Source organism: Mytilus galloprovincialis, chromosome 7, assembly GCF_965363235.1.
Source record: "Mytilus galloprovincialis chromosome 7, xbMytGall1.hap1.1, whole genome shotgun sequence".
Classification (NCBI taxonomy): Eukaryota; Metazoa; Mollusca; class Bivalvia; order Mytilida; family Mytilidae; genus Mytilus; species Mytilus galloprovincialis.
The window spans coordinates 6,672,314-6,685,197 of NC_134844.1; the positions used below are offsets into that span (position 1 = coordinate 6,672,314).

At 33.3% G+C, this 12,884-nt stretch overlaps 1 protein-coding gene across 1 annotated transcript in view; it reads right to left on the reverse strand.

The window, feature by feature from the left end:
• The window catches only part of LOC143082217 (uncharacterized), an 89,989-nt gene continuing 77,105 nt past the window's right edge, over positions 1–12,884 (reverse strand). Inside the window, exons 43-54 of the mRNA XM_076257803.1 lie at positions 12,658–12,802; positions 12,104–12,225; positions 11,437–11,579; positions 10,790–10,937; positions 9,873–10,076; positions 9,368–9,589; positions 7,834–8,616; positions 7,346–7,558; positions 3,995–4,090; positions 3,269–3,594; positions 2,670–2,868; positions 1–2,187 (exon numbers count right to left, since the gene is read on the reverse strand). Coding sequence (XP_076113918.1) covers positions 1,907–2,187; positions 2,670–2,868; positions 3,269–3,594; positions 3,995–4,090; positions 7,346–7,558; positions 7,834–8,616; positions 9,368–9,589; positions 9,873–10,076; positions 10,790–10,937; positions 11,437–11,579; positions 12,104–12,225; positions 12,658–12,802 — 2,882 coding nt within the window. The 3' untranslated portion in view covers positions 1–1,906. The remainder of the gene's footprint in view (positions 2,188–2,669; positions 2,869–3,268; positions 3,595–3,994; positions 4,091–7,345; positions 7,559–7,833; positions 8,617–9,367; positions 9,590–9,872; positions 10,077–10,789; positions 10,938–11,436; positions 11,580–12,103; positions 12,226–12,657; positions 12,803–12,884) is intronic.

Sequence of the window (12,884 nt, forward strand, 5' to 3'; positions counted from 1 at the left end):
AACAATTGTTTTGAATTTATTTTGTATCCTTTGAGAAAAAGAACATTCATTAACATTATTACATGTTATTACAATATTAACAAATGAGCTGCATTGGATAGAAATTAACCGTATGGTAGAGCATGTATACATATGAATGTATAAGTGGTCGATTGATCTTTGAATATTTAAATATGAAATAAAACATGAATGTTGGCCTGTTTTGCATGGTTGTTTTATCATCTCAATTTTCATATAGTTACAGACTTAGCATTGAAGGCATATATATTTTTTTCAACCCGATATGAGTAAAGATGTTTTAATATTCATTTGTGGATTTCTATCCAGCGCAGCTCAAATCATAGATACATGAAAATCAATCTGAATTTCACCAAGACTGAAGTAATAACTGTGTACAATTTTTAACAAGTACAGGTTGTGAACAAGGAATTTCTCCAATTTCTTTTCTTTTTTACTATAGTCTATTTCAGAAAGTTTCAATATGTAATGATCTAGAATTAGAATGAAAATTTAATAAAATTTATTTTGAGTGGCATCAATACATATGTTCACTTCGAATATTTCTTCTTGTCTAAGAAATAAAGAAAAGTTACTCTGAAAAACATTATTTGGTCTGCCTTAACAAATCGAAACTCATTCCTGTACATGTTATAAAGCAAGAATTACATGCCTTTGTAAACTTTAGGAGATCCTATGAAAAAATGACAAATAATTTGGGTATATCTAAAGAGAGAGAAATCCAACTCTCAAAATATCACATTTTTAGATATCACAAATATGAATAAAGATAACATGAAAAAATAAGTAACAATAAGTATAAAAAAGTTGGACGGAAATAAAAAAACATATGACACTCACAGGTAATAAATTGTCACAAATAAGTAAAAGATGACATTTAAGTCTTTAAAATATCCATTCGTAAGAGTGGCAAGATAACATATTACTGTTCAAACTTTCTGAACCGGGAATAATAGAACGAAAAATAAAACTTTTAAGGAAGAGTTAGCAAAATAAAACTAAGAAAATTAATATATAATCTTACACAATTTCTGTCATTTTTCTCTTTATTAAATAGTTTTTGTAAAAAAAACCTTTACTGCCATAAATCAGGGACTTTCTATACTAACGGGACTGGTCACTTATAAAGATATCTATACAAATTATCAGACTAATCTTGGCCGTAGCTGATGTCAAGTGACTTTATAGCAAATCATTTCACATTTATAAAGTATTCTTCGTAAAGTTCTACAAATGAACTATTTGTTCAAGTTTAACAAAAAATCGTTTTTATGAAATTTTATACATTTTGTCATTGCAAAATGCTGTTTTTCAAAAGATTTCTCGGATCGTTTTTTAAATATTGATCTTTGAACTTTGAGGAATTTGTTAGTTGAATTTTCAGTGGCCGCCATCTTGTTTGGTATGTAAACCATTTTACATAACTGGGAAGTTCTTCAAAAAGATACGTCTAAGTTTAATAATTCATCATTCTTTCAAAATCTTATATTTTTTGTCATCTTAAATCGCTATTAATCAGATTTTATATATACAACTAATAATAATTATACAATTACAATGTACTGTGAAATACGCAAATAACTACTAGCATCGTATATCAGATACGTGACTTAAGTTTATTCTTGGGTGGTAGCTTTAAACAGGCGGCTGAGTAATCAGTTAAAATCAATAGAGACGAGTCCCGTTAGTATAGAAAGTCCCTGCATAAATAGATGTATTTGTACCTTCATGTATTATTCAAATGAATAAGTTTATTAGTAAGATACTAAAAAAAATTGAGGAAATAAAACATTATCATTAATGCCCATGTTTAAAACTGTGGGTTCATTGTTTCATAAACAATATGTCTTAGTTTTTGTTGTTACTGGTTAACAGAGAAAAGTAACATCTATGGAAGTTTGAAAGTTCCTGTTTTCGATGCTGAAAATCCACCGACAGAGATGGCTGTGACTGTTACATAGACTGGTAACCCAGTGATGGCTGCTACAGAGGCTGGTATACCAAATGTTATACTTGTTTGATTGGTTTCCTGCCACTGGATAATATTAACTCCCCCTAGTGTAGAACCAGACGACACTTCGTAGAATATGTCATTGTTTGATGTAAAAATACTGTCCCATGAAACAACGATCTGTTTGTTTAGCCAATTAATTGTCAGGGTCTTTGTTGCTGTAAAAAAAATGTAAAGGTTAAAATTGCTAAAAAGGGGTGAGGATGTCAATAAAAAAACTTCAGTTCAAGTTAAAGAAAGATTGAAAGCACCATGGACAAAAAGCCAACAAAAGGGTGGGAATAGACGAACAACTTAACATGCAATGCTATGTGCAAACTTTTGAAATTTATAATAAACATGATAAAATGTTGTTTTGTTATGAAGTTTGGTATACATAATATACTGTTATTTTTCTCGTTTGAATTGTTTTACATTTGTGATTTCATGGCCTTTTATAGCTGACTATGTGGTATGATCTGTGCTCATTGTTGAAGGCAATAAGGTGACATATAGCTGTTAATTTCTGTGTCATTTGGTCTCTAGTTGAGACTTGTCTCATGGCAATCATACCAATTTATTAATAGCTTACTATGTATGGACTACCGGAGATGACATAGTATATGACGTAGCTTTATTGCTGTGTTTATCTATAGCTTACCATCGACTACGGGAGATGACATATCTGTTATAGTATATGAGGTAGCCTTATTGCTGCGTTTAAACAGTTTATTTATAGCTTGTACTGAGAAGTTGTGAGATCCTTCTGTCAGCGCCATCTTTGTAAAATGTGCATACAGTACATCCTGTACATCTGCAAAGAACATTAACTCTGATATCCCGTCATCGCGATAAAACACCTGTAATTAGAAAATCAGAAAATCATACGGAATCCATGTACAGAAAAATATTAAAAAAATATATCAAACTTGTCATTGATTATATCAGCACACAAACTAACATTACTAACAGCTAAAAGTTCATAAATTGATTTATAAAGGGAGATAATCAAACACTTTTTTCAAGTTTTTATAGAGATAGAAAAACAAAGACACTAATAAATTTGAATTCTACAATCAAATTTCAACAAGAAGATTGTATCCATGGTCACTAATGCCCCTGCTATTGGTTTTATTCATTGACAGACAAATTGTTTTTTAAGGTGACAGGTCCAAGGGGGAGATTTTAGATCTTAAAGTAAAAAGATTGAGTTCTCCCCTAGAACTGGTGTGTTGGCAGATATCTAATTAGAAAATTTACCTTGTATCTCTCTACTCCTATATTATCATCAAATCCTGTCCACTTTAGTCTGATTCTATCATTAACACCTTGATATGAGTCCCTTGGACTGTACTCTGTCAATGACAAAGGTAAAGTTTGGACCACTGCTGATGTGGCTGTAGGAGGCAGGTTTGAAGTCTTTACTCCATTTGATGACATCACAGAAGATAATCCTGCTTTGTTCTCACATTTCAGTGTTGTGTAAATAGTATACCCTATTAACACACTGTAAGGGAACTCTTTGTAGGCTGTTGTAGATGTTACTTCAGTGTATGGTAGTAGGTCATTCCCTCCAGGCTGGTAACCTAAACAATGCAAAACACATCTGACATTTATGGCTATCTTTTGTGCAATATTTACAAAGTGAAATAATAACTCTTCTTTTTCCTATATGATTTACTTTAGTATTAATCCACTGTAATGTACTACAATAATGTTCCCATTTCACTTCTGAATGTTTATATAGTTTACAGTTAAAATGCTTAGAAATACTAAATATTGTTAACTTCTGAAATACATATAGAATATTTTTGATTTATAGCATTAGATGCAGTGTATTTATACAGCTGAAAAATCAAATTTTTCTACTGATTAAGATTCTTTGAACATTAAAAGAACATCTTGCCAATAAAAAAATATATTCATCACAATCCTTTATACTGTGGATTTATAATTATTAGTGGGTTTTATTAAACTATCTGTTACCTATAGCCCAATCACATAACAGGATACCAGACTCAGGATCTTCCACAGCCCAGTTAGCAATCACTTCATTTAATTCCCAGGCATCCTCGTCTGTACCTGTCATATTTAATATAAATAAGTTTTACTGCATGTAAATACTTGAAAGGTTTTTATTTGTTAGATGAAAGACAACAAATGGAAGTTTTTAACAACCTTGAATGGCACGGTTGGTAAGATGATAGCAACAACATGCATGCCCAACCTGTTAGTGTTTAGAATCTTATTATATCCACCCTTTTAGGAGAATTACTATGGATCAATCATTAGACCATAAATACACACAACATCAGTCTTTTTTTCACAGTGTTTTGTATCTGTTAAGCCGTGCTCAGTTTTTAGGCAAATCTATGTTTTATTTCTTTCTTTCTCTCTCTTTCTTTTGTTTTAACTCAAAGTGTTATAATATCCCCTCTTCAGAGAAGGAGATATCTATCATTAGATAAGTGTTATAATATCCCCCTCTTCAGAGTAGGAGATATCTATCATTAGATCATTATTATAATATCCCCCCTCTTCAGAGTAGGAGATATCTATAATAAGATCAGTGTTATAATATCCCCCTCTTCAGAGTAGGAGATATCTATCATTAAATCAGTGTTATAATATCCCCCTCTTCAGAGTAGGAGATATCTATCATTAGATCATTATTATAATATCCCCCCTCTTCAGAGTAGGAGATATCTATCATTAGATCATTATTATAATATCCCCCACTTCAGAGTAGGAGATATCTATCATTAGATCATTATTATAATATCCCCCACTTCAGAGTAGGAGATATCTATCATCAGATCAGTATTATAATATCCCCCTCTTCAGAGTAGGAGATATCTATCATTAGATCAGTGTTATTATATCCCCCTCTTCAAAGTAGGAGATATCTATCATCAGATCAGTGTTATAATATCCCCCTCTTCAGAGTAGGAGATATCTATCATTAGATAAGTGCTATAATATCCCCCTCTTCAAAGTAGGAGATATCTATCATCAGATCAGTATTATAATATCCCCCTCTTCAGAGTAGGAGATATCTATCATTAGATAAGTGTTATAATATCCCCCTCTTCAGAGTAGAAGATATCTATCATTAGATCAGTGTTATTATATCCCCCTCTTCAAAGTAGGAGATATCTATCATTAGATAAGTGTTATAATATCCCCCTCTTCAGAGTAGGAGATATCTATCATCAGATCAGTATTATAATATCCCCCTCTTCAGAGTAGGAGATATCTATCATAAGATCAGTGTTATAATATCCCCCTCTTCAGAGTAGGAGATATCTATCATTAGATAAGTGTTATAATATCCCCCTCTTCAGAGTAGGAGATATCTATCATCAGATCAGTATTATAATATCCCCCTCTTCAGAGTAGGAGATATCTATCATTAGATAAGTGTTATAATATCCCCCTCTTCAGAGTAGGAGATATCTATCATCAGATCAGTATTATAATATCCCCCTCTTCAGAGTAGGAGATATCTATCATAAGATCAGTGTTATAATATCCCCCTCTTCAGAGTAGGAGATATCTATCATTAGATAAGTGTTATAATATCCCCCTCTTCAGAGTAGGAGATATCTATCATAAGATCAGTGTTATTATATCCCCCTCTTCAGAGTAGGAGATATCTATCATCAGATCAGTATTATAATATCCCCCTCTTCAGAGTAGGAGATATCTATCATAAGATCAGTGTTATAATATCCCCCTCTTCAGAGTAGGAGATATCTATCATTAGATAAGTGTTATAATATCCCCCTCTTCAGAGTAGGAGATATCTATCATAAGATCAGTGTTATTATATCCCCCTCTTCAGAGTAGGAGATATCTATCATCAGATCAGTATTATAATATCCCCCTCTTCAGAGTAGGAGATATCTATCATAAGATCAGTGTTATAATATCCCCCTCTTCAGAGTAGGAGATATCTATCATTAGATCAGTGTTATTATATCCCCCTCTTCAAAGTAGGAGATATCTATCATAAGATCAGTGTTATAATATCCCCCTCTTCAGAGTAGGAGATATCTATCATCAGATCAGTATTATAATATCCCCCTCTTCAGAGTAGGAGATATCTATCATAAGATCAGTGTTATAATATCCCCCTCTTCAGAGTAGGAGATATCTATCATTAGATCATTATTATAATATCCCCCACTTCAGAGTAGGAGATATCTATCATTAGATAAGTGTTATAATATCCCCCTCTTCAGAGTAGGAGATATCTACCATAAGATCAGTGTTATTATATCCCCCTCTTCAGAGTAGGAGATAACTATCATTAGATCAGTGTTATTATATCCCCCTCTTCAAAGTAGGAGATATCTATCATTAGATAAGTGTTATAATATCCCCCTCTTCAGAGTAGGAGATATCTATCATCAGATCAGTATTATAATATCCCCCTCTTCAGAGTAGGAGATATCTATCATTAGATCAGTGTTATTATATCCCCCTCTTCAAAGTAGGAGATATCTATCATTAGATAAGTGTTATAATATCCCCCTCTTCAGAGTAGGCGATATCTATCATAAGATCAGTGTTATTATATCCCCCTCTTCAAAGTAGGAGATATCTATCATTAGATAAGTGTTATAATATCCCCCTCTTCAGAGTAGGAGATATCTATCATCAGATCAGTATTATAATATCCCCCTCTTCAGAGTAGGAGATATCTATCATTAAATCAGTGTTATAATATCCCCCTCTTCAGAGTAGGAGATATCTATCATTAGATCATTATTATAATATCCCCCTTCTTCAGAGTAGGAGATATCTATCATTAGATCATTATTATAATATCCCCCACTTCAGAGTAGGAGATATCTATCATTAGATAAGTGCTATAATGTCCCCCTCTTCAGAGTAGGAGATATCTATTATGAATCCATTATTCCCCACTGATGCATTTTCTCAATGTAGATAAAAAGTCATTTAGGGATTGTTCTGTAAATATTACGGGATATATCAATTCACATTCACTTTGAGTTTCAGGCTATTAAAGGGTTGACATGTATAAATGCTTTTAGTTTTATAAAGACTGTTTAAGAAAGCTTGGCCAGATTACTAAGGAGACAACTCTCCACCACTGGACGCTATTCTGAGACAAAACAAGTCAGCAACTACAGATTACCTTACAACCTTTAATGAGCAAAACACCAACCACATAGCAAGCTGAAAGTAAGCTGACTTTTATTATTTTTTTTTTAATTCTTATTGATTGGTTGCTGCATCCTTGATGTGAACACCACAATTCCTGTTATTCATAATTATATCTTAACTTAAACTGAAATAAAATATATTTACCTGCTCCATCATTAACATATTTAATATCAGGGGGTGTCAGATCTACCAGTATGGGATCAGAATATGACACACCCCTCAATCCTGCAGCATTAGTAGCAATAGCCGTCACATAAATATAGGTGTTATGGACCAGGGTTACATTGTTGTTAAAGGCAAAGTTCATTAAACCAGCACTTCTAAATGGTTGGATCTGTGTACCTCCCTCTGCATAACCTACAACACAAACAAATCTATTGAGTCCTACATGGTCAGATCTTTGTACCTCCCTTTCTCATGAAATAGATATAATAACATGGGATCTGAGTGGACAAATTAGTGGTGGATGCAGAAATTTTCATTAGGGGTGCCCACTGACTGCTCTAAAAGAGGCCACTCTAGTAATGCATCAATGATTCCACATCTAATCATCCAAATTTATTCCACAAAAGGGGGCCCCATCAACCCCCTCCCTCTATCACAACCTTAACCAAAGTTTAAAATGTATTTACCTATAGCCCAAGTGTAATCTACTACTGGTGATTCCAGATCTGTGAAACTCCAGGATCCATGGATAGAACTCCATTCATGTAAATAAACAACATGACCAAGCACATGGCCACTAGTAGCACCTGTTGTTAAGTTAACTTCCTGTACAGAAAGGTCATCTAAAAATATCCCAGTAGTCATGTCCATACTTCCAATTGTGATATTTGCATGATCATTGGTGGCTTTGAAATAGAAGGTGTGAGCATGCCAGGAGATTTTCTCACGACTGTTTCCAAGCCCATGTCCATCGTGACGATAGGGCTTCGTGTAGATCAGAAAAACATGTTTTGCATCATCAAGCTGTACAAACCCTTCTTTGCTTGCTCCAACAGAATCTGTTATTGGTAAATGGCTTGAGAAGAATGAGACTTTGTATAGATATCCTGCCCTGACTTGGTCTAACTCCTGGTGAACATTTCCTCTTATAAACAAAAAGGATCGACCGTCTTTAGCTAAATTAATATCTGACGACACCACAGCCATACAAGTTATCTCAGAAGGTATCCATAACAAGGGATGGTAACTTTTGGAAACCATACAAATATCAGTAGAACTAACGTTTTCAAAATCTACATCATCTCCACCAGTGTTTTCAAATGACGTATTATTTCCAAGAATTTCTGATGCATGTATGAACTTTTCTGGAATAGGAGGAGTAATATCAATTATTATCCCATCAGAGACATTGATAGATGACCTTCTGCCAACACTATCAATAGCATACACTTTACTGTAGATTGTCATTCCTAAAAAAGAAATTATAACAACAAATTAATAACATAAAGAAAGTCTTATAACATTGACACTTAATGAGACTCTTGCTGTATGTTGATTCCTTCTTTTCTGGAACTGTATTACCTTATCCACGATTGTTGTGATTATTACATGTATCAGCCTCATTTGTGTTCGAATTCAAAACAAAAAATATAATTTGAAAGCTTTTTGTTTGATTTATATTTTATACATGTCTTTAGTGCCCTAAACCCCTTAGCCAGGTATATTACATGGTGGAGGACCCTGAAATTGTAACAATTGGTATCTAATATATACAAAATGAACATATGAAACATAAAAATGAAGAAATGAATGTCAAAAGAAGAAAAGCATGGTTTGACTCACCACCTTTAATATGTGAGGACAGAAAATGGCCGTTGAAATGCATAAAACTACCTTTTGTGTGCCAATTGTTGTTGTTGTAAGCTAGACCCTACATTTGTTTGGTTTATTATAACAATATTGCATACATTGATGTATACACTTTAAGGATGCTACCTTTAATACAAGAAAATTCACCAGGAGTTGGTTCACTTTTGTTTATTACAAATAAATTTATATACTTCATGAGAGTATATTTATATATGTATAGCTTATTCATATTATAATGGTTATTTTTTAGCAAATTGCCTACTATGAATTTTGGTTTGTTTTGAAAGAAGCTATTTCTCTAGAAATATTGACAGTAACATTGAAATATTAAAGTTATTCACATTGACCTACCCTGTGATATCTCTATAGATAGATTCTTTGAGGCAGAGGTATGAAGTCCAACATTAGTCCATGGTAAAACACTACATTCTGTGTTGGCGTAAATTCTGTGTACATGAGTTGTCCCCCCTACACACCAGTGGTATGACAGTACACCAGACTCTGTATCTATAAATCCATGCCAGTGAGCTGCCACAAAGTCTGTGGAGTTCTGATATTCTAGGTCCAGTATTCCTGTAAAGTATTTCTTAAGTATCAATATTGCTATTGGTTCTCAATAGGTCACATTAAAGGGTGAGGTTACCATCATTTCTCAGGTTTATAATTCAGAAATTTCTTTTCAAACTGATGCTAGATTTCATTGAATAACTGACGGTTCAAAGACTGAAAAGATCAGACTGAACACTAAGAACTCTCGAAAGTAGTATAACTTAGAAAAAACACATTATCTAAGGATAAAACAGATAAAATAATCCAAAGAAAGCATGGCAACTGACTTTGGGGATTGTGAACTTACCTAATCCATCATAAACAATGCCAGACGATGGATCCACATGATCCACAATAAATCCATCAGATGTGGACGTAGTGTGGGCTCCGGCATAGTTATAAGCTATGACATTAGAGTAATATCTAACACCAGGAATCAGGTTGATTCTAGACATATTGTATCCTGTGGCTGTCCCTGGTATAACCTCTGGTATTGTCAGGATATCATAACCTAGAGACAAAACAAATCCTAGATATCATGGCAGATCATAGCATTAGATATCAGATTAAATCTGGATATATTGTATCCTGTCACTGTCCAATGTATCTTCAGAATATCTTAACCTATTAAAAATGGGATTGTCTAAGTCAAAACCCAGTGTAGCATGATCTCTACTCTACATATAATGGTTATGTTATATTTTACACTGTTAACACGGAAAATGACTGCTAAATATCAACATCAACTGAATAAATATAGATTCTACCACTGCATCAAGTGAAATACAATATTTATCCACTCAAAATTTTAAAATCTTTAAGTCAAGCCTTATAAAATAATTGATATTTTAATATTGAGAGTGTATGAATTGTAGAGCACAAGATTTGGTGGAGGTATCTGTTTCTTAACACTTAACACTCCTTTGTTAAATATTTGTAAAAAGAAGAGTATCTTCTTTGTGACGTCAGCAGGCATAGTCGTGACATCACACTGGAATCTTCTGAGGAAAGTAAGAAAACTAGATGTCATAATTGAACAAGCCAGTTGAAGGTGCAAACTCTTGTAATAGTCAGATTTTCATAACCGACAACGTCATCGCATTAAAGCATAAAACAATATTTTTGTTACTACATTTATCAGACACATATAATACACATAATCAATACATTTTATCATTGTGAACTTTAATTGACCTCAGAAGATCATATGAACCATATACTAACCTCCAGGAAATGAACTAAGGTACAGTCTATATTTCTCTATCGTTGCCTCAGCATTCAGGAATTTATTTTTCCATGTGTAAGTTATAGGTCGTCCTATCCTCATGAAATCATCATCTTTAGCTGTTGTGCCTTGTACTTTTTCTGTTACCTATGTTAATATATATATCCATTTCATTACATTCCTCCCTCCTTCTCTGGACTTTTAACACAATAAAATGTATTATTATATGAAAACTAACTGAGTTCTGATAATTTCATTCTGAGAATCAACTGAAAACTTGAATTCATAATATTAATCAACAATACCTAAACCAAACATTTTTAATGGTGAGGAAAATATTCAGTTCATTGATCATACTTTAATACTTTACTTTTAACTAACACATGCCAACAAGGTGAGAGTTTGTACTTTTTTTTGTCTCATTGTGACTTTGAGATGAAGATCAGCAATAAAAGTGCTGTTCCTCTGCTTTTTATGTTTTTTGGTGTGCATATCCTGATTTTGTGTCATGGACCCCATATATATACTTTCTTTTCTTTCAAGAACAGAAAACTTTAAATAGACTTAACCTTTCTCTTAACAAAATAGTTTATATTATATATGTCATTGAAAACTATCTACTCCTGCTATCATCTCTCCTACTTACAGCTGTGCCTCGGACTGTTGCTAAAACAGGTGCTTGTGTCATCACATATATACCATTTGTTTTAAATACAGCACAGATATTCGAGGAATACCAAACTTTTACATACACTGAATATACCAATGTGTTCTTCAGTAAGTCTTTACCTGTGTAAAGGAAGATAGGTTAGTCATAAGATATACACAGGGGTAGTTAGTCACAAAATATACACTGGGGGTTGCTACTCACAAAACACTCACAAAATATACACAGCTGTGATATGTCACAAAATATACAAAGTTGTGATTAGTCACAAAATATACACAGAGGGTTGATACTCATGAAATACTCAATAAGGTTGCAAGTAACACAATATTCAAGGGGGTTGCTACCAGGTGCTTACAAAATATGCAAAATGATTGGGAGACTCAATACTCAATTTGGTCATTAGTCCCAAAATACTCAATGTGTTATTGGTCATAAAATGTTTACAGGATGTTTAGTTAAACGCAAAGAGAATAATATACAAGAACAAAACTCATAGGGGGTTGTTAGTCACAACAAATTGAAAGATATTTAGTCACAACACATTCATATGGTAATAAGTCACATCCAATACATATACAATTGAAGTTCGTTCAGCTGTTCAATAGGGGTAGGAGTCATATACATGTTACAATAATCATTTTACCTGGACCAATTGTGAACACTGCATCCATCAACTGACCAGCGTCCTGCCACACTTTATCATTTACTGGGTCAAAGATACCTTCTGGTCCTAACCTGTCTGCATACCCAACACTCCATTCATACCTATAATATATATATATGTGTAATGATAGAAGGGTTATAGAAGATGAAGGAGGAGGAAGATATGACATTTTATTGGTTAAAATCCAATCATAATTAAGTAGTTCATACATGTTTCTCCTTTCTCGTTGGATTAGACCGTTGGTTTTCCTGTTTGAATGGTTTTACACTAGTAATTTTTGGGGCCCTTTATAGCTTGCTGTTTGGTGTGAGCCAAGGCTCTGCGTTGAAGGCCGTACATTGACCTATAATGGTTTACTCTTTTAAATTGTTATTTGGATGGAAAGTTGTCTCATTGGCACTCATACCACATCTTCCTATATCTATATATGGATTGTTACCAAACAAATGTGTGATGATAGCACAAGGCAAATTAAATCAATATGACATACCGGCTATCAGGAATATGACAAATACATCCACGATAAGACGTACCATTTAGGTTTAGATGGATATATCTGTGAAATGAGCCATGTCGCTCTGAGAACATTATTAGATGCTGTCACCGCCTGATCAACAGTAGAGTAGCCATTTGTATCCTTCACTAGAAATAATGTATACTGGGTACCAGAAAATACACCTACAAAATATAATGCAACTGGTGACCAGAAAGTACACTTATCAAGTAAAATATCATTGGTCACTGTAAAATTCAATAAATA